The sequence below is a fragment of the Eubalaena glacialis genome, chromosome 1, assembly GCF_028564815.1.
Source record: "Eubalaena glacialis isolate mEubGla1 chromosome 1, mEubGla1.1.hap2.+ XY, whole genome shotgun sequence".
NCBI lineage: Eukaryota > Metazoa > Chordata > Mammalia > Artiodactyla > Balaenidae > Eubalaena > Eubalaena glacialis.
The window spans coordinates 213,511,313-213,532,311 of record NC_083716.1 but is presented as its reverse complement, the minus strand read 5'-3'; the positions used below and the strand labels follow the sequence as shown (position 1 = coordinate 213,532,311).

Sequence of the window (20,999 nt, the reverse complement as noted above, 5' to 3'; positions counted from 1 at the left end):
CTTTCTTTACTTTTCTTTAAAGTGTACTCTGTATCAATTTTTAAACACCATCGTCACTCTCTAAGTCATTGCAGTTGGAGTTCTACCTCAATCTCTTTACTGAAATTAGTTTTCTTGTAATGCTCACTAATCAGCAGATCCAGTGGTATTTTTACAGCATTTCTTTCCTTTCAGTTTTTAACACTTTCATAACAATCTCCTTGAAAAGGATCTTCCTCTACTTCCATGGTTTGAGATTACTTGTAAAGTTCTACTTTTCTAGTCGTTTTTCTGGGTTTTGCTGGTCAGCTCTTCTTCCTGTCCTTTGAAGGTAGAGAAGGCCAATGGCTTAGTGTTCATTCCTCAGCCCTCTCCTCTATACCGAGAAATCATCCTCCCCCGGAATTATTTCTCCCCTGGAAATCATCCTCCCTCATTGCTTCAGCTGCCACGTACATCAAGTTTTCCCAAGTTTCTCTCTAGCTATAGCCTTTCTCATTAGCTTTAGTGTCATATCACCACTGATATGTCTCCTCGTCATCTAAAAATCACTGTTTCTAAAACCAAGCCACTCCACTCATTGCTGCCACATTAAACTTGGTAATAATTCAACACTATATACAACATTACTCTTTGGCTCGGAACCCCTGAGTGGTTTCCCACAGTTCAGTGGAAAGTCCACACTCCTAACCCTGTTGTTCAAGGTCTGTTACAATGTGAGACCTGCTCACTTGCCTAATATTACAGACTAGCAACCTCTTTACAAAAGCCACCCCAGTCTCAATTCCTCCTCAGGCTTTCCAAATAAACCCAGTGCATTTCCACACCCCATATGGCTTTGCATACACCATTTCCTCTTCCTTCTAGCTTTTCTTAAAGCTCAGTCCCCCTGTTCATAACTTCCATGAAAATGTCCATGGCTGTCCCATATTTAGGGAGCATGCCCTTCTCTCTGAGAAATACTTAGTAGAGAAGCAAAAATCTGAGACTTAATGTGAACAAAGATATTTTACAAAGACATTTGATGCAGCATAGTATCAAAAACCAAAAGGCAAGAATCAACTAAAATTTCCAGGTTAAATAAATTATGTTATATCCATTCATTCAATGGAATATTTGGTAGCCATTAAAAAGAATAGGTAAACTTATAGACTGATGTTAAAAATGGTCTCCTAGAGAGAACTCCTAACAACTTCTTGTTTGGCATTTCTCAATTCAAATTGATTTTTGTTCAAATTTTTAATATGCCTCAGTTTACCTTTTAACAGTCCTGGTGTCAGAAGAGGGAACCAAAGGAGACCCCCCACAACAGCCCACAGGAGCAATGAACAACCCGGCATAGGTATCTGTTGAGACCTTGAGCTTGCTGCTTTCTCGCTGCCTCTGGAGGTCATGGGTAAGTCCCTCTCAAATCCTAGCACTGAAGTTTTTGTGTTATGAGCTTGCAGACTTTATTTGAGCCTTTCTTTTTCATGCTGGGTCCAGAAACCAGCTGGAGTTGGAATGAGTCAGACTTAAAAACCAGACTGGGCTCAGGAATGGACTGGTTCCAATTTAGAAACCAGACTGGATCCAGGGTCAGACTGGGTCTGACTTAAAACTGGACTGAGTCTAGTGTGAGGTCTCAGGTGAACAGAATTTTTTTTTTTTTTTTTAAGGCTGAACAAGTAGGTTAACTATACCAAAGATAATCTTGAATTACACTGGCCACAGTGGAGAACTTTAAACCATCTTAGATAAGCCTATCCATTTATGAGTTATCCTAGAGGAAAAAGTATTTCAGCCAGGCGCTCACTATTAAGGGTAGAGGGAAAATTATTTTTCCTCCTTTACAGTTACTGGTGACCAGGATGAGACCCACTGGAATGCCTCCCTCACTCTGGAGACTGCAGACATCATCCCGGGAAAACTGGCAGAAGCCAGAGATGAGTAAGAATTTTTACTAACGTCAGCTCCCCCAGATCTCTACCTGTGGTCCCTGGTTGAGAGAAGAAGGTAAAATTTCACATGGCCGCTTCCTTTCCAAATTACCAAAAAAAAAAAAAGGTTATTGATCCTTTCTCTCCCAGGGACAGTTATTGCCCTCTTGTTCATCTCATTTTTTGTCCTGAGAACTTAGCTTGGCAATCATCAGGTTGGGGGCCTCAAAAATATAGCCAGAAATGTGGGTTACATTCCATTTGTGGCTAGGGTCCTACCATTGCCAGCTCTCAGGGGAATTGTCTAAGTCCTTCTTTCTTTTGGCTATCTTTGGGAGTGGCTCTGGATGTTGTGCTCATGGGGTAGTTCAACACTGCCAGGAATATTTGCTGTTTGTCTCGCTCAAACCTGACAAGATATTTGAAAAAAAAAATTTTTTTTAATTAGCTCTATAGTCAGAAGTTGACCAAATTGGAAGCTGATATTCAGCGCCTGATAGGAACTATTTTTTAGGCCTTCTCCCCTAACCTAAAATAAAACTATGTACCCAGAGGGAAAGATAAACATCCTGAAGCCATTGTAAAAGGATTTACTGAAGCGTTCCAAAGACACACAGCTCTAGAACGCAGGAATCTTCTGATTTCCATCTTAGAGCTCTTCTCCATGATACAAAGAAGTAAACTGAGAATAATGTAGTTGGATGGTTGGATCAGCATCTTGATATTCAGGCTGCAGCCCAATCTTTCAAGGAATTAAAAACAACTGTCTAACACACTAAGTCTTTATAAGAACAGAAATGTGGCTCTAGAAACAACTCAAAGCCCACCTATCGTTTTTACCTAGCCCCAAATTTCCCCTATTTATCTCAAAAGGCTTGCAGATATTGTTAAAAAAAAAAAACTGGATTTAGGAAACAAAAGCCTTTCTTGGAGAAATTTGTATCTTTTCTCTGTGCCTTTGAGATATAAACGTTCTACCTGGTCTTCTCTAGGAACCCAAAGCCATCTCTGGAAATGTAAACTTCAGGGAAGTAATTCTTATCAGAAAAAGAAGGGAGCTGTTTTGGAAATTAAGTGAATGAAAAATCTTAAAAGTCTTTTCCACAAATATTAGTAAAAGTTTTAGCTATCTGAGCAGGTAACCTTAACTTATTTTATCTGCCAGAAACACAATTTAGATCCAACTGTTCTTTTATAAACTAGTCAGTTTTGCATTATCATACCTGTTTCATGGCTAAAATTTTAAAACTAAAGCTATAAGATCGCTGCATCTGTCTGTATGTTTATGTATATCTCTGTTCGTATGTTGTAGATGTGTGATATTTTTCTACCTTTGGATGGTATTGCCAAAATTAATGTGTAAAGAGCTCTATTAATTGGCTTAAAGACAAGCATTTACATAAACCAAGTATACTCTCAGAAATCCAGAAACTAACTGAAATTTTTTTCAAGTTCATTTGATCTAGGATAATCTTCAGTAAATAAAAGGTGGTTTAAGTTTGTTGGTTTAATCAAAATAGGCATGTCTTTAGAGTTATTAGCATTAAATATAATATTTTTATCCTACCTAGGTTTACTAAAAGTCAAATAAACTCATGTTATCGAATTTGTCAGCAAGAAAAATAACTTAAAATGATGGTTATCTGTTTAATGTCTCATGAAATTTTCATGAATATTCTAAACATAATTGTTAAGAACAAATACACTAAATAGATGTAAATAAAAGTTTACTTTTTAAAAAAGTAAAAAGTTTATAAATAAATTTTTCAACATTATGCTTTATGGTATGTCTACTTAAAAACAGTTTCTAAAATCTTTTTTGGTAACTTGAAACCTTAAAGTTATGCTGAGATAAGTTAAATGATGGATATTCATTGAATATCTAGATCATTTCCAAATAAGATACAATACTGAAACATTAATTACTGAACATAGCTTTATCTACTTTTGGCTTCCTTTACAGAGGCACTAAAGATATTTGGGTTTATTACTAAACACGTTTTGTGCCACAATGAAAAATTTACTGAGAAAGAATATACTTCCAGAAATTGTGAAATGTATTTATAAATTTGCCAACCCACAGAATGCTAGTATAACAAGACACTCCACAATTGCTTACATCTTAGTTTCACTAGGAAAAAACGGTTCTAAGTATTAAGAATTTTAATCAATATATACAATTAAAACTACTTAGAAAACTTCATGGAATTGAACCTTGGGTCCACATCCCTCAGTTAAAAAGGGCTTCTCCAAACTCCTGGAACTGCATACCACCTGGAGACCTAAAATTAAAATTGACTAAGGAGGTCCTTACCCAGAGGCAGATGGCATCTTGTGGTAGGCAGCTGTCTCCCAAGATTGCAGATCAAGGTCTTTAACACCAATATGAAATGTTTATTCCTTTTGCCTTTTCACTACTTGCTTTTTTTCTCTGTTAATGCATAGGAGGATAATGCTCCTTAACTCTGGCAACTGTTGATGAATCTACTGCTAAGGCCGTAGCTGAACAACCAAAGTCCCAAGATTTTCTTGCTAAGGTAAATTTAGATAATAGAATTGCTTTAGATTAGTTACTGGCTGAACATGTGCCATAGCAAATGTCTCCTGCTGCGCCTTGATCAGTATCTCTAGTATTGTAGCAAATACAGAAAATTAACAAACAAGCCACTTGGTTAAACACGTACATCCTTTGATTTATTTGATACCAGCTAGTTTGGTTCACTGGGGCCTTGGCTAAGGAGTACACTTCAGTGTCTTGATATTATCCTCCTAATAGTTATCACTGTAGTCTCTGTGGTGTGCTATATTCTCTCAAAGGTCTTAAATGCATGTTCACAGCCATCAGTACATTAGCTGGTCTTACTGTGCTTGGAGAAACAGAAACATGATGAACAACGAGATGAACAGCTAAACAATTCTTCCACGGACATGACATCATAACCTATGAGTTTCACAATGAGACAAGAGAAACTTAACTCTGATGGTGACGAAGAGTGGCATTAATACTAAATTTTTGGTCAATTTTTCACATACGAGAGGATGACCAAAAGGGGGGGACTGTTAAGTCGTTTTAAAAGGAGACCATTAGACTGAGGTGGCTCTAATGCCATGGCAGCTTACATAAGCAAACCAAAATCTATGCCTATAAACACCTCAAGGTTACAAATCAAAATGCTAAGGATAACCAACCACAAACAGCCAACTAGGCTTTACGCTACAGACAATCAATAATTGCCTTTCTTTGCTTCTGCCTTTTCTCTATAAAAGTCTCTCCCTGAGCTACTCTTGGTGGAGTGCTCCTAACCACTTCTAGCTTGGCACTGCCTGATTGGAATCCATTTTCGCTCAAATAAACTATTAAAAAAGTCTCCTAGGGGCTTCCCTGGTGGCGCAGTGGTTGAGAATCTGCCTGCCAATGCAGGGGACACGGGTTCGAGCCCTGGTCTGGGAATATCCCACATGCTGTGGAGCAACTGGGCCCGTGAGCCACAACTGCTGAGCCTGTGCGCTTGGAGCCTGTGCTCCGCAACAAGAGAGGCCGCGACAGTGAGAGGCCCGTGCACCGCGATGAAGAGTGGCCCCCGCTCGCCGCAACTAGAGAAAGCCCTCGCACAGAAACGAAGACCCAACACAGCCAAAAATAAATAAATAAATTAAAAAAAAAAGTCTCCTAGATAAAAATGAAAAATGAAAAATGCAGAAGTCTTTATGGTATGTCCTATTTGTGTGAAAAAGGAAACGTAATATATACATACATAGGTATATATATATATACATATGCATAGTTTACCCTAGAGGTTTCCTGGGAAATTAAAAAATTGTCACCTCTGAGAAAGAGGACTGGGAGTCATGGGAAAGAGGGTGATACTTTTAAACTTCATACACTTTTATATTATTTGAATTTTAACCATGTGCATTTTCAATTAAAATAACTATAAAATAAAGGAATATGCACAAAAAGTGGAAAACGATGAAGAATCCAGATTTTACCTCTACCATTTGTTAGCTACGTGGCTTTGGACACGTCACTTAAATTTCACAAATTTATTTTGATATTGTGATTTGAACACAGACTATTACTGACATAAGATTTAATAAAATTAATGATGGTCGTTCATGGTCAATCTGGGAAATCACAACGCACAAAAAGAATTTTATCTTTTGTGAAATATAGTGAAAATGTAGGTTCTGGCGGAAATCATTCTCTATAATTTGGTAACATCTTAGGAGAGACATGCTGCCCTTGTGCAAACTATACAGTGACATGAAAAGGGTGCACACAGAACCTAGGCCTGTTTCCGTTCAGTGCACAGCTCTGTCTAGAGGTCCAGCCATTGCCAGCGATCTGACCTAAGGGTGAAAATGGAATGAATGTGCCTCTCTCTTGTTTAAACGCTGGGATGAGTGGCAGCAGGACCAGGGTCCCAGGTGGTCTTTCTTTACCTGCTGCCCCCGCCATGTGCTCATCCATGCTGAGCAGGAGCTCCCAGGCAGCTGGCTGGATGTCTCCATACATCTCCTCCGTCAGAATTGGTGCTGCCTTGATTAGCAGAGATAAGGGAGCAGGCGACAGGCTCATTACCTGGGAAAAGATGGAAATGATGTCGTAAAATCTTTGAAGACACTGATTGCTGTACTCCTCTAGAGTGTTAAGTGTCACTTCCCCTCTCTCTGCTTTCCTTAAATGACTTTAAAATACGTTCTAAAGTGGGAGCGTATTTACTGGCATGATGTATAATAAGCTTTATACCCTATTAGTTGATGTATAATTACCCCCAAATCGTATTAATTTTATAATACTTTCACCACAAAAACTAATTTGCAACCACCTAGGGAATAAACTGTAGAATAAGTATAGCTCTGTGAGAAAGAAGGACTCCAGCCAATATATCTTTGTGTTTAAAGTCCTGGTGGACTTTCATAGCATCTTATCTTCCTTCCTGTTAGAAGCTGATTTCCACTGGAAACTGTGATCAGCCTCTAATTTATAAAGGAGTTCCATTCAGAAAGTTAGTTTTCTAAGCCAGTGAACTTGGATGGCATTTTCCCTTCAAAACATTATACACTGTGGTTATTGCTCCAGGTTAGTCAACAAAATCCCATTTAATCCATTATTTCAAATAATTTTGGTGATAAATGTAGGTTTGGGGCAAGTCTAGGTCTTTAACCATCATTTAAAACACTTTCTAGAAAAACATGAAACTTTTTTTTCTCTTCCCCTGGGAAATGTATTATGATTTAGAGTTTAGGTTGTAATAACAATATAACTGTGTCAAGCACTGGATAAGTACGTAAATTTACTATCTTTTTTAATCCATGCAATAATTCTTTGCGATGGGTCTAGTGTTAAAATCCCCATTTTAGAGATTAGGCAACTAAAACTGAGAAAAATTAAGTTAACTTGCCCAAGATCCCAGAGCCAGAGCAGCAGGTATAGGATTTGAACCCCGACTGTCTCATTCCAAGACCTATGAGCATCGCTACCACACATTGGTGGGAAGCTGGTTCCATTGGAGTGGAGAGAGTGGGAAGAGGCATGGCTCCAGCCAAGCTTCCCAAGCCTTGTCTGTCTGGAAGTTGGCTGTCCAGCAAGAAGGGATTTTTCCTTGCATACTTGGTAGCACTCTTGCTCACCAAATTAGAGGGGCCTTTCTGCCAACACCGTGCCAGTTGCCATTGTATGTCCCAAACATTAGCAAACAGGATATCTGGAGTTCCCTCCTTATTACTGCTCCGCGAACATTTTTGATCCATGCATCAATACCTGTAGTCTGATGTATTTCAGCATTCCAGAGTCCTTTTTCCCCTCTAGGTTGGCATCTGAAACTCTCTTTTTCAGAGAAGGTGTCCTCAGGCATGATTTATCTGAGCACTGGAAAGAACAGAAGATAGGTGGTGAAGAGGGTTATGTTCTCTCAAAACCCAACAGTGCTGTTTTCCTCCAAATTCTCCAAACAACCAACTGCTTCTAATGCAACAGATGATTTCAGTAAGGACTTTTTACGGGCCTGCACTTTCTGAAAGTGATAAAAGCAGTTAATTTTGTCATGAAAAGGTAGCTTAGGGGTATTTAGCCACAAACTCCTCTTTTACCACTGAGGAGACCAGGACCCAGAGAGGTGGAGTAGCTTGACCAAATTGCAAAGCTGGTTATTAGCAGAATAAGGAAAGGACAGGATCTCCTGATTTCCATTTCAGGGCTAATTATATTCCACCAAGCTGTGAAAAACACAAATCTTTTAAAATATCGCTAGTTAAAAGCCACTCTCTCTAATAATCCCTTTAAAGGATTGGATGTTACACGTTGATTATTTGGAAGAGAAAATGTTTCACAGAGGGGTGTCAGGAAGTGAAAGATAAAAGACTCATCAACGAAGTACAAGTTCATAGCATCCATCATCCAGCTAAAGTGTTTTTGTTTTTGTTTTTGTTTTTGTTTTTGTTTTAAAAACCATACTTGTCTATTGGAGGCAGCAGCTCTTCTTTCAAATTGTCCCCTCAACCAGGGTCCAGAATAGGCCTGACATCTGCATACACACGGAGGAGACGTTTTCTTCCCCTGACTCTCTACGTGGCAAGGAATGGAGTGGACAGAGCAGCTGGGAGAATGATTGCTCCAGTGGTGGCAGGCCCTTGTTTATTTATCCTGAGTCCTGATGCCTCCATTTTTGCACTCCAGGCTGTGCAAACAGGGAATCCATCCCTTTGCACAGTATAAATGCTCATTTGTTTTTCCAGTGACATGTCAATGAAACAGTCTCTCCCTCAGTGCCAAGGGAAAACAACTGAACTCCTTAAGAATTTCTGAACAGAGATTCACAGTGTTATAGATGGAGATATTTTGAAAGAAAAAGCAAATCTAAAAAGTACATGCATGTTCCAAGAAAGTCTTTCAAAACTCTGACAAAAAGACCCAAGACAATGCATCTGTTATGTGACCAGTATGGAATGAACTTTTAAACGAATCTACTTGGAAACAAATGAATCAGAGCTCTTGCTGTGTTTTCTAAAGATTAAAAAAAAAAAAAAGCAGAGGCACATACTTGGGAACACATATCATTTAGGGAGAGAAATCCTGCTTGGGAATAAATATCATCTGGGGAGAGAAATCCTGCAATGCTTTTTTCCCCCCTGTGAACGTAAAAGCAAAATATAGCATAAATATCATGCCTATTTTGTATAATTTGAAAGCTTCTAAAATCATAAATGGCAATCATTTTCCATATAAATATAGGGGTGTATCTGACTTTGTAAAAAATCAAGGTATTTAAAAAGTGGCATCTTTCTGCTTTTATTCTTTCTATTTATAAAAAAAAATGTAAATTGCAGAATACCTGGAAAATACAAAAAAACTATGAAGAAGAAAATAAAAATCCTTATAATCCTCAACTCAGTGATGGCCATTATTTGGTTCCTTTCAGTCTTTTGTCCCTCTATGCATCTTAGCAAAGCTGTGACGATGCTATATATGTGGTACACAGTTTTAAACATTTCATTTCACTGTGATTTTATGATGAATATCCCCCAGGTCATTAGAGTTATTTTAAAATTGATTTTTAAATTTTTAAAATATTTTATTGCTTCCTCCTTTGGCTGGACATTTTATCTTTTCAGGGTTACCTTTGAACAATACTTTTGATTAATATATAGGAATTTTAAGCAAGCAGATACAGAAAAATACTCAGAGGAAAAAGGACAAACATTTATGTCTGTTTCTCACACTCTGTGAAATGTAGGCTTCTGTTTAATCCTGTCTGCTGGGGACTGAAGGTATAAGTCAAGCTTCTCAAATATCAAATATTTAATATCCTGGCATGTTCCTTAAGAAGCCTGGTGTGTTCTGCTGGCTTCAAGATAATTAGGATGTTTGTTTTAGTGGAAAGGGAAGGGAATTGGAAAGGCTTTTACACTAGGGTGATGGGTTAGGAACTCTTCTTGAGTGACTTGCTCAGGCCTGAAAACAGGTATTAAAGATGGGTACACGTGTGATGGGCACTTGGGTACCCTATGTGAGGTCCCTAAAGTCCTCTACTGGTGTGACCCTGACTCAGACTAACAACATTATCATCAGTTGCTTTTTGCTATGGTAACGTGGTGTAAAACTTGGCTAGAAGAGAGTAAGAAAATGGATGGAGTAGGAGGCTGGTTCTGAAGGCATTTATTGGTTATTAGTGGTTCCTGAAGAGTTAGAAATTTCACTGGACTGTGAGATGTAGGTGGTGGTTGGAAACACACATCAAGCAGGGACTGCAAAGAAAACCAAAACTAGTAACCCAAGACTGAAGGACAGAATTTATCACTAATAGAGGATGTCATTCATTGTTGAGTCGATCTACCAGAGGCAGCTATGGTCAGTGGGAGGACGTTATACAGTCCCAAGAGCTGGCAGGGATACTGGGACATGCTTGCTATGGGATGGTGTAGAACTTGGACTACTGTAATTTTCTTCTATGTATATATCTTGGACATATTCATTATAATTGGCTCCCTCTTTCTTGTCCTCATCTTGACCACTACGGATAAAATCTGTAGTGCAAAACCAATCCTTTAACTGTCCAGGGAATTATCACTTGTGGTGTTTGGATCAGAAAGAGGAGGGGTTGGTCCCATCAAATTCCTGTCCTAGGGAATTAGGGGACCGAGTCTGATTCATTTAGTGATGGTTACTGGGGCTGAGAAATGATGATGCAACCTTGAGACTTCAGTCTAAGTACAAGATGAATAAAGCAGGGGTTGCTGGTCAGGGGACAGAGATGAGTCAGCAGACAGAGATGATGCAGAAAGAAGCAGAGATGAGAGACTCTGTCCACCCTGAGATGGACAGCAGCTTTGGATCTCATTCCTTTGAGGCTTGACTGTGTTTCCCACCTGTCCTTGGTTTCATGAGATTCTGCTATATCCTTGGAAGAAACTCTAATTATTTGAACAAATCTCAATGGGTTTCTATTCCTTACAACAAAATATTGTTGACAACGGAGGCATAATACGTAATTAGTTTAAGTAAAAATTTTACTTATTCATTTAATAATTCAAGTATGTTTATTAAGAATTAACCATATGCCAGGAACAGGGCTAACTTCTGAGGATATGCTGAGGAGCAAAACCCCCATGATACTGGCCCTTCTGGAGAGTGTATCTTACCAGGAGAGACAGCTAGCAAACAAATGAAAATTCAAGATAAGTAGAAAAGGAAATACATGTCATAAATGATGATAACACTGTGGAAATAATGAGGTATTTAAAATTTGGGAAAATTGGAGTCAGCCTACTGGGTTCTTTGGGAAAAGGATTGCCTCATGTTTCTGGAAAGAAACATGCCAATAGAAGTATAGTATTTCCCCAGAGGTAACCCAGAGCCTTTGTGTCTCATACATCTTTGACATAGGAGTTATGTATGTCATAGTGAAGAGTAATTCTGACCAATGAAATCAAGACCTAGGGCTTGGTCTTGGCCTCACAGCTGTGTTTTCCATAGCTTTAGAAAAATATTAGTCCTGCAGGAAATCAGGTGGCCTCTTGCCATTTACACTGGCTTCACAAAATTTATGGACACTATGCCCTTTCTTTTTTTGGGCACATATAACCTTTTATTTACCTCTCCTTTTTGGCTGAAAGGAAAAAATGTTTTATCCACCCATTTCCATCAGCAAGCACTAATTGCACATTACTATGTTTAGAACATAGCCTTAGACAAGGTACAGATATACAGGAAAAATCAAAGAATTTTTTGGTGAATTCACCTTTTGGTGAAGGTGATATATATAATGATAGCTTATCTAAACCTCTCAAATTTGGAAGTGCACTAAAACAGACTAACAGAATGTACAGTGAATCTCTGAGCACTGAAATGTAGATTAGCAGATTGATCAGAGTTAGATGGGTTACAAAATGTACTAGCTGCCACAAATATATTCTGCCATAAAAACCAATTAAAAAGGAAACACGAATGAAATACCAATTGCTCATAAGTTTCGATTTTAATCAGAATCACTGCTTTTATTCTTGATTTATTGCCTACTCTGTTTTCATTTGGGCTCTGAAAATGTGGGCATTTTTCATTTATGTGACAGATTCAGAACAGGCAAATGGAAACATCATGAGAGAATAAAAAAGAAGCTTGAACAGGAGGCTGGCATTTTGGAAATAAAATGTTTATCACAGAAGACTCAATACATCTTTTCAGCTCTCCACCTGCATGACTAATTTCAATGTGTTAGGGTTAGGGAACACTTATACTCTTGCTTTACTTTCCCTTTCCCTTTCAGAAATGTAAGCAACATGTAAGGTTGGTAACCTTTTCTGCTGCTTCAGGCCAGTGTCCTGGATGGGCCAGAGGTGAAAGACACTCATGAAACACCATAGAACTCTATAGTCCACTCACTCATTCAATATTATAGTCCCTCTGCCATAGTGAGGTACTCTGTTAGGTATCACACAGGATACAAAATGTGCAAGACTGCCTCAGTTCTCAAGAAGCTTTATAATTAAGTGAGAAGAGAAATAGGGATGTAAGTAGCCCCGCTTTGCAGGCAGGGCAATCTTAAAAACCTCTCAGTGCTTGTCACTATTCACAGGATAAAGACTAAAATCCTTCCCAAGGCCTCAGAGGCTCAACCAGGTCTGCTCTCTACCTGCTTGTGCAGCCTCATCAGGCATCACGGTCCTCCGTGCTCCAGCCATCATCCTTGGTTCAAAGTCTTATTCATAAGATCTCTCAGCACAGAGTGTTTCTCCTTCATTGTGCTTATCGTTGTTGCAATTTTACATCAACTTGGGATGTTTATTTTATTAATTTCTGTCTCTAGACTAGACTGTGTGCATCTTACAAGGGTAGGGCCATATCTCTTTGGCCATTATTATACCCAACACAGTATGGACTCAGCATGGTCCAGAATCTCTTTAAAATTTGTTGAATAGATGCATGGATGGATGGATCAATGAATGAATGGTTGAATGAAAGATGTGAAAAGCACAAGTAAACCATCATTGTAGTTTAGAGGAAGAAGGAATAGAAAATGTCATTAATCATCCACCTGCAGTATGCCCTGTGGTAAATTCTAGGGAGATCAGAAAAGAAGGAGGTGGCACTTGAGTTGGATCTTGAAGGATGTTTGGGTTCAGCCATGTAGAGATTACAGGTGAAGATACAGCTGGAGCAAAGGTATGGAAGTAAGAAATCTCAGCGTGTGTATGGTGAACAATGAACATTAGGTTGGCGTATTTTTACAATTTTCAACATATATGGTTTTCTTCTAAAGCTAAGGGAGTTTTTATATGAAGGAGAACTTACCTAAATAAAAATAGGTTTTCTTTGTATGTAGTGTCATTTATGTTTGAGATACATGTATGTACATACATACATGTATCTCAAACATAAATGCATGTCTATGTACATGCATACACATACAAACATATATACACATACATATTTTTCTCTTAATGTCATCATTTAGCAGTTCATGTAGTTTCCCCACCTGATTTCCCCTCAGAATTTGTGTAGTTTGAATACCAGGAGATGCAATACAGTCTAGTTGAAAAAGCCCTGACTTTGAAATTCCATGTTTATAAATTAAAGTCTAGCTGTTCTAGATGTGAACTGTGGACAATCCCATCTTTCTGAACCTCAACATTTTCATCTGTAAAATGTGATGAAGAGTATCTCCTGCACAAGATTTGCAAGAATCAAAAAGTACTTTGTCAATGATGTATACCTACCTTATGCTCTCATACATATGCTTTGAAAAAAATACTAAAAGGCCATATTCCAGAAGGCACATTAGCACACTTATGATATGCATGAGATACATATTTTTTTTCTTTAGGATCTCTTTAGGAGCTCTTGTATTAGCCAAAATTTCTTCCATACACCCATATTGCTTTCATAATTTAAAAAATCATAATTAAATAAATCCCTTTTGTGAGTGCTAAAGCATTACAGATTGATATACAACTCAACTGTGCATTTTTTGTTATTGCTTATATTCTCTAGCTTGATTTGTATTTTATTGCCATCCTCCCACCCCACCAAACCTGGTTCACAAACTCTTTGGTATCAACAGAAATATCCTCTACTCCTGCTTAATTATTTTTTATTTCTCCAAGAATATCTGGCCTCATATTGTGCCAACAGCAGGTGCACAATGAATGCTCATTGAATTGAATAGGGATTATATAAAAATCTCTTGGCAAATCCACTTGTGAGAAGCAGCTGCAGGGGCGGCCAGCAGCACGCAGTGGAGCATCTTGGCCATCACGCCTGTTCAGGGGCAGATGGGTAACTCAGGGCTTCCCTAGCAGAAGTACAGCAGCCCTGGTTACTGTCTTCATCTTCTGCCAGCTCAGCTGTTCAGTTTTCAGGAAAGTGCAGCAGAATGCTTAGAAAATGTAATAGTTTCTTGAAGAAGTTTCCTTTAGTCTGATTTGACTCTATTATTTACAAGTGAACAGTTGGGCTATTTATTGCTTATTTCTTAAGCTATAACTGTATCAGTTTCCTATTACTGCTGTATCAAATCACTAGAATCTTCCTGGCAAAAAAATAACACAAATTTATCTTAACAGTTCTCTAGGTCAGAAGTCTAAAATGAATTGGCAGGGCTGTGTTCCTTCTGGAGGCTCTAGGGAATCATCCATTTCCTTGCCCTTTCCAGCTTCTAGAGGCTGCCTGGACTCACTGCCCTGCATCATTCTGACCTCTGCTTCTGTCATCACATCTCCATCTCTACTTCTGACTACGTTCAGCCCACTTGGCTAATCCAGGATAATCTCCCCATTATAAGATTCTTAACTTACTCACATAGGCAAAATCCCTTTTGCCAGGTGAGGTAGCATATTCACAGGTTCCAGGGATTAGAAATCGGACATCTTTGGGGGGACATTATTCTTCCTACCACAGCAACCTACTTATCACCAGTGCCCCTTTGAGTTCATATTTATTTGTAGGAATAAGCCTGGGAAAAGAGTTGAGCCCATGTTTGCTCATGGACATGAAGACAAAGCACTTGTCTTTTTTTTTTTTTTTAGCACTTGTCTTTTTTGTACCCATCTTCTAATTTTGCTCGAAATCACACAGATCTGTAGCCTGGTTTATGCAACTGCAGTGGGCTGAAGTTTGCATTTCCAGAGAAAAGATTGTTAGGACATCATTTTCCCTATCACTGGTATATTATCATGTGATCATTCGCTCACCTCTTTCTGCTTCTTGCCCCGGAGAGCCACGTTGCTGACGCTGCTGCTCTCTCGGAGGGAGTCCACGGAGTCTCCGTAGAGCAGCTTAATGGCCCTGACAAGCCGGGCACAGGAGCGGCTGTGGTGCAGGTAGCAGTGAGGGTGGCAGTAGTCAACGTGGGTGCAGATGAAGCTTTGCTGATTGCACAGCAAGATCATGACCTGGAACACAGACATCACTGAAGCTCAACCAGGCAACCAGGGCACAGACCAACTGTGAACAACGATGTGGGGTGGAAGAGGAAAAGTCAGAATGTCAACTTTCCTTAATGCGTCTTGAAATCACAATAATTCCACAGAGAATAATAATTCCCACAAGAGAACAAAGAGTTACAAGCCTTTACGTACTTGGCTTCTTTTGCTCCCTGGATTCACACTTGATAGGAAGTTCTTTTTGAAATAATACAAGGTTAAGTGCGCTTCAAAAATTGAAACAATTATCGGGGAGTGTCTGATTCCCAAATATTTTCAAATGAAGATTCTGAAATTAAAATGTATTATTTTTCAGCTCTTATGTTGTAAAAGGAGCCAGGAGAAGAGCGGAAACTAATGAGAAGTTCCATCCCAAAGGATTTGGCTGGCCTTTGACAGCTGTGGGATGTCTTTAACTCCAGCCCACCTACATGGAACTTGAAAACATTTCTGCATCTTCCACCCTGGCCTCTAACATTCAACTGGGCCTTGAAACCCACTGTAGCACTTCATTTCCCTCTCTACAAACTAATTTGTTTTCAGCTTTTGCGCTATTCCAGCTCTTCACTTGTGGCTTGATCTGGCTCAAATCCTCATATCTTCTAGATTTCCCAAGTAGTATTCCAGAAAAGAACTCAGTTGATTTAAATGATATGGTTATTTTAAGAAAAGAAATGAAGGGCCTTGAGATGATAACTTCTTAAGTTGCCTTCCTAAAAAGGCAGTAGCATTCCTAGAGCTTCAAGTTTAGTCAAATCTGCACAGAGTAATCTTCTGAATGATTCTATCCTTCATGAAACTAGTTCCCACCCCAACACCTAACCTGTGCGAGACCACGTGCCATACTGGATGGAGAACATAAAGTAAGTTTACACAGATAAGACCAATCGAACCTCCAGGCAGGGCTGCCATGCATTTCCTTAGGAATAAGAGGCCCTGCTTAATCTGAGACAAATGTAAATAACAATAACAATGCACCCCTCTCAAACTCAGCTAACAATACCTTATACTCTTCAAAGTTTTCAAAATAAAAAAATAGGTGTTGCCTGAACAGAATATCCAGATCTCTCTCAAGATTCATTGAAGATCCCTGATATTCCTGTTTATACTAACATGAGTCAGGGCACAAATAAGAACTGTAAAGCTTCCCTTGTTATTCTTGAATCTGGCCAAAAAATGGTTCTTTGACTAATAAAACTGACAAACTTCTAGCAAGACTGATCAAAAAAAGAGAAAGAAAAGATAAAACCTACCAATATCAGAAATGATAAAGGCACATTACTGTAGATCTCACGAAATTTAAGATGATCTTAAGAAAATATTATAGAGCGTCTCCCCACAACTAAGGCATGTGCCGCCCGCTGGTGGGGGACCCTGACACACAAGGAGAGAGGAGGAACCCCCAAGTGAACTGGTAGGACATGGGGGGACAGAGGCGGGGAGGAGAAGTGGAGGCCAGACAGGAGAGGCATCCCTGAGGCCAGGGAGATCAGGAGAGGCAGATGGGAGGGGCCCTCCAGGAGGAGCAGGAGAGGAGAGGAGGGCGTTTACCCCGCCCACTCGAGCCCAGAAAGCCTGCTGGGCTCCCAGGTGAGGTCCCCCACCCTCTGAGACCGGGGTGGGGGGCATGCCCGGCCCCTTCTCTTCCTTGAGCATAAGCACCACCCCCCACAGCTCCCAGGACCTTTTCCAGCCCTGTGGGTCCTAAGCATAGGCCCTGCCCCCCACCCAAACCTCACCCTTACTTAGGCCCCGCCCTCCACAGCCAAGGTCTTTTCCCTGTTTTTTCTTTTTTTTTTTCTTTTTTGTTTTTCTCTTTTCCCTCCTCCTCTTTCTTACTATTGTGGTACTGTTGTACCTTCTGGTTGTTGATTCATCTATATTTTTATTTCTATATTCTTTTTAACATATCTGTTAGTTTCCTAGTCTAATTTTATTTTTTACTTTGTAATTGTTCTCTCTTTTTTTTTTTTTTGCCACCCCACATGGTTTGTGGGATCTTGGTTCACAAGCCGGGGGTTGGGCCAAAGCTCCTGCTGTGGGAGCTCTGAGTCTGAACCACTGGACTAACAGAGAACCTCATACCCCAGGGAATATTCATCAGAGTGAGGTCTCATGGAGGTCCTCATCTCAGCACCAAGACCCAGCTCTACCCAACAGCCTACAAACTCCAGTGCTGGAAGCCTCAGACCAAACAACCAGTAAGACAGGAAGACAATCCCACTCATAAAAAATAAAAAAAAAAAGAGACGGCAAAAAAATATGTCACAGATGAAGGAGCAATGTAAAAACCTGCAAGACCAAGTAAATGAAGTGGAAATAGGCAATCTACCTGAAAAAGAATTGAGTAATGATAGTAAAGATGATCCAGAATCTCGGAAAGAGAAGGGAAGCACACATTGAGAAAATACAAATGTTTAACAAAGACCTGGAAGAACTAAAGAACAAACAAACAGAGATGAACAACACAATAACTGAAATGAAAAATACTCTAGAAGGAATCAATAACAGAATAAGTGAGGCAGAAGAACGAATAAGTGAGCTGGAAGACAAAAGGGTGGAAATAACCACCAAGGAGCAGAATAAAGAAAAAAGTATGAAAAGAACTGAAGACAACCTCAGAGACCTCTGGGATAACACTAAACGCACCAACATTTGAATTATAGGGGTCCCAGAAGAAGAAGAGAAAAAGAAAGCATCTGAGAAAATATTTGAAGAGATTAGAGTTGAAAACTTCCCTAACATGGGAAAGGAAATAGTCACCCAAGTCCAGGAAGCACAGGGAGTCCCGTACAGGATAAACCCTAGGAAAAACACACCAAGACACATAGTAATCAAACTAACAAAAATTAAATTCAAACTAAAAATATTAAAAGCAGCAAGGGAAAAACAAATATAATATATAAAGGAAACCCCATAAGGTTATCAACTGACTTTTCAGCAGAAACTCTGCAGGCCAGAAGGGAGTGGCAGGATATACTTAAAGTGATGGAAGAAAAAACCTACAGCCAAGATTACTCTACCCAGCAAGGATCTCATTCAGATTTGATGGAGAAATCAAAAGCTTTTCAGACAAGCAAAACCTAAGAGAATTCAGCACCAACAAACCAGCTTTACAACAAATGCTAAAGAAACTTCTCTAGGTGGGAAACACAAGGGAAGAAAAAGACCCACAAAAACAAACCCAAAACAATTAAGAAAATGGTAATAGGAACATACATGTTGATAATAACCTTGAATGTAAATGGATTAAATGCCCCAACCAAAAGACACAGACTGGCTGAATGGATAAAAAACAAGGCCCATATATTTGCTGCCTACAAGAGACTCACTTCAGATCTAGAGACACATACAGAATGAAAGTGAGGGCACAGGAAAAGGTATTCCATGCAAATGGAAGACAAAAGAAAGCTGGAGGAGCAATACTCATATCAGATAAAATAGACTTTAAAATAAAGACTATTACCAGAGACAAAGAAGGACACTACATAATGATCGAAGGATCAATCCAAGAAGAAGATATAACAATTATAAATGTTTATGCACCCAGCATAGGAGCACCTCAATACATAAGGCAAATGCTAACAACCATGAAAGGAGAAATCGACAGTAACACAATAATAGTGGGGACTTCAACATGCCACTTACATGAATGGACAGGTCATCCAAACAGAAAATAAGTAAGGAAACACAATCTTTAAATGACACAATAGACTGTATAGATTTAATTGATATTTATAGAACATTCCACCCAAAAGAGGCAGAATACTATTTCTGCTCAAGTGCACACAGAACATTCTCCCAGATATATCACATCTTGGGTCACATATCAAGCCTTGGAAAATTTAAGAAAACTGAAATCATATCAAGCATCGTTTTGGACCACAACACTATGATATTGGAAATCAATTACAGGAAGAAAACTGTACAAAACGCAAATACAGGAGGCTAAACAGTGCACTACTAAATAACCAAGAGATCACTGAAGAAATCAAAGAAATTAAAAAATACATAGAAACAAATGACAATGAAAACACGACGATCCAAAATCTATGGGACGAAGCAAAGGCTGTTCTAATGGGGAAGTTTATAGCAATTCAATCTCACCTCAAGAAACAAGAAAAATCTCAAATAAAAAATCTAATCTTACACTTAAAACAACTAGAGAAAGAAGAACAAAAAACCCGAAGTCAGTAGAAGGAAAGAAAGCATAAAAATCAGAGCAGAAATAAATGAAACAGAAACAAAGAAAACAATAGCAAAGGTCAATAAAACTAAAAGCTGGTTCATTGAGAAGATAAACAAAATTGATAAACTCTTAGCCAGACTCATCAAGAAAAAAAGGAAGAGGACTCAAATCAATAAAATTAGAAACGAAAAAGGAGAAATCACAACTGACACCACAGAAATACAAAGGATTATAAGAGACTACTACAAATAACTATATGAAAATAAAATGGACAACCACGAAGAAATGGACAAATTCTTGGAAAGGTACAATCTTCCCAGACTGAACAAGGAAGAATTAGAAAATATAAACAGCCCTATCACAGTAATGAAATTGAAACTGTAATTAAAAATCTTGCAACAAACAAAAGTCCAGGACCAGATGGCTTCACAGGCGAATTCTATCAAACATTTAGACAAGAGCTAACACCTATCCTTCTCAAACTCTTCCAAAAAATTGCAGAGGGAGAAACACTCCCAAATTCATTCTACGAAGGCACCATCACCCTGACACAAAAACCAGAAAAAGATATCTCAAAAAAAGAAAATTATAGACCAATATCACTGATGAACATAATGCAAAAATCCTGAACAAACTACTAGCTAACAAAATCCAGCAACACATTAAAAGGATCATACACCACGATCTAATGGGATTTATCCCAGGGATACAAGGATTCTTCAAAACATGCAAATCAATCAATGTGATACACCACATTAACTAATTAAGGAATTAAAACCATGTGATCATCTCAACAGATGCAGAAAAAGCTTTTGACAAAATTCAACACTCATTTATGATAAAAACTCTCCAGCAAATGGGCAGAGAGGGAACCTACTTCAACATAATAAAGGCCATATATGACAAACCCACAGCAAGCAGCATAATCAATGGTGAAAAACTGAAAGCATTTCCACTAAGATGAGGAACAAGACAAGGATGTCCACTCTCGCCACTCTTATTCAACATAGTTTTGGAAGTCCTAGTCACGGCAATCAGAGAAGAAAAACAAATAAAGGAATACAAATTGGAAAAGAAGAAGTAAAACTGTCACTGTTTGCAGATGACATGATACTATACATAGAAAATCCTAAAGATGCCACCAGAAAACTACTAGAACTAATCAATGAATTTGGTAAGGTTGCAGGATACAAAATTAATGCACAGAAATCGCTGGCATTCCTATACACCAACAACAAAAAATCAGAAAGAGAAATTAAGGAAACAATCCCACTCACCATCGCAACAAAAAGAATAAAATACCTAGGAATAAACCTGCCTAAGGAGGCGAAAGACTTGTACTCAGAAAACTGTAAGACACTGATGAAAGAAATCAAAGATGATATAAACAGATGGAGAAATATACCATGTTCTTGTATTGGAAGAACAAGTATTGTGAAAATGACTATACTACCCAAAGCAATCTACAGATTCAAGGCAATCCCTATCAAACT

At 38.8% G+C, this 20,999-nt stretch overlaps 1 protein-coding gene across 3 annotated transcripts in view; it reads right to left on the bottom strand.

The window, feature by feature from the left end:
• Positions 1-20,999, bottom strand: part of UNC80 (unc-80 homolog, NALCN channel complex subunit) — a 236,575-nt gene that overhangs the window by 78,226 nt on the left and 137,350 nt on the right. For all 3 annotated transcript variants that reach the window (XM_061204567.1, XM_061204557.1, XM_061204576.1), the window contains 3 exons: positions 15,087-15,287; positions 7,663-7,770; positions 6,342-6,480 (listed from right to left, as the gene is read on the bottom strand). In XM_061204567.1, the coding sequence (XP_061060550.1) occupies positions 6,342-6,480; positions 7,663-7,770; positions 15,087-15,287 (448 nt within the window). The remainder of the gene's footprint in view (positions 1-6,341; positions 6,481-7,662; positions 7,771-15,086; positions 15,288-20,999) is intronic.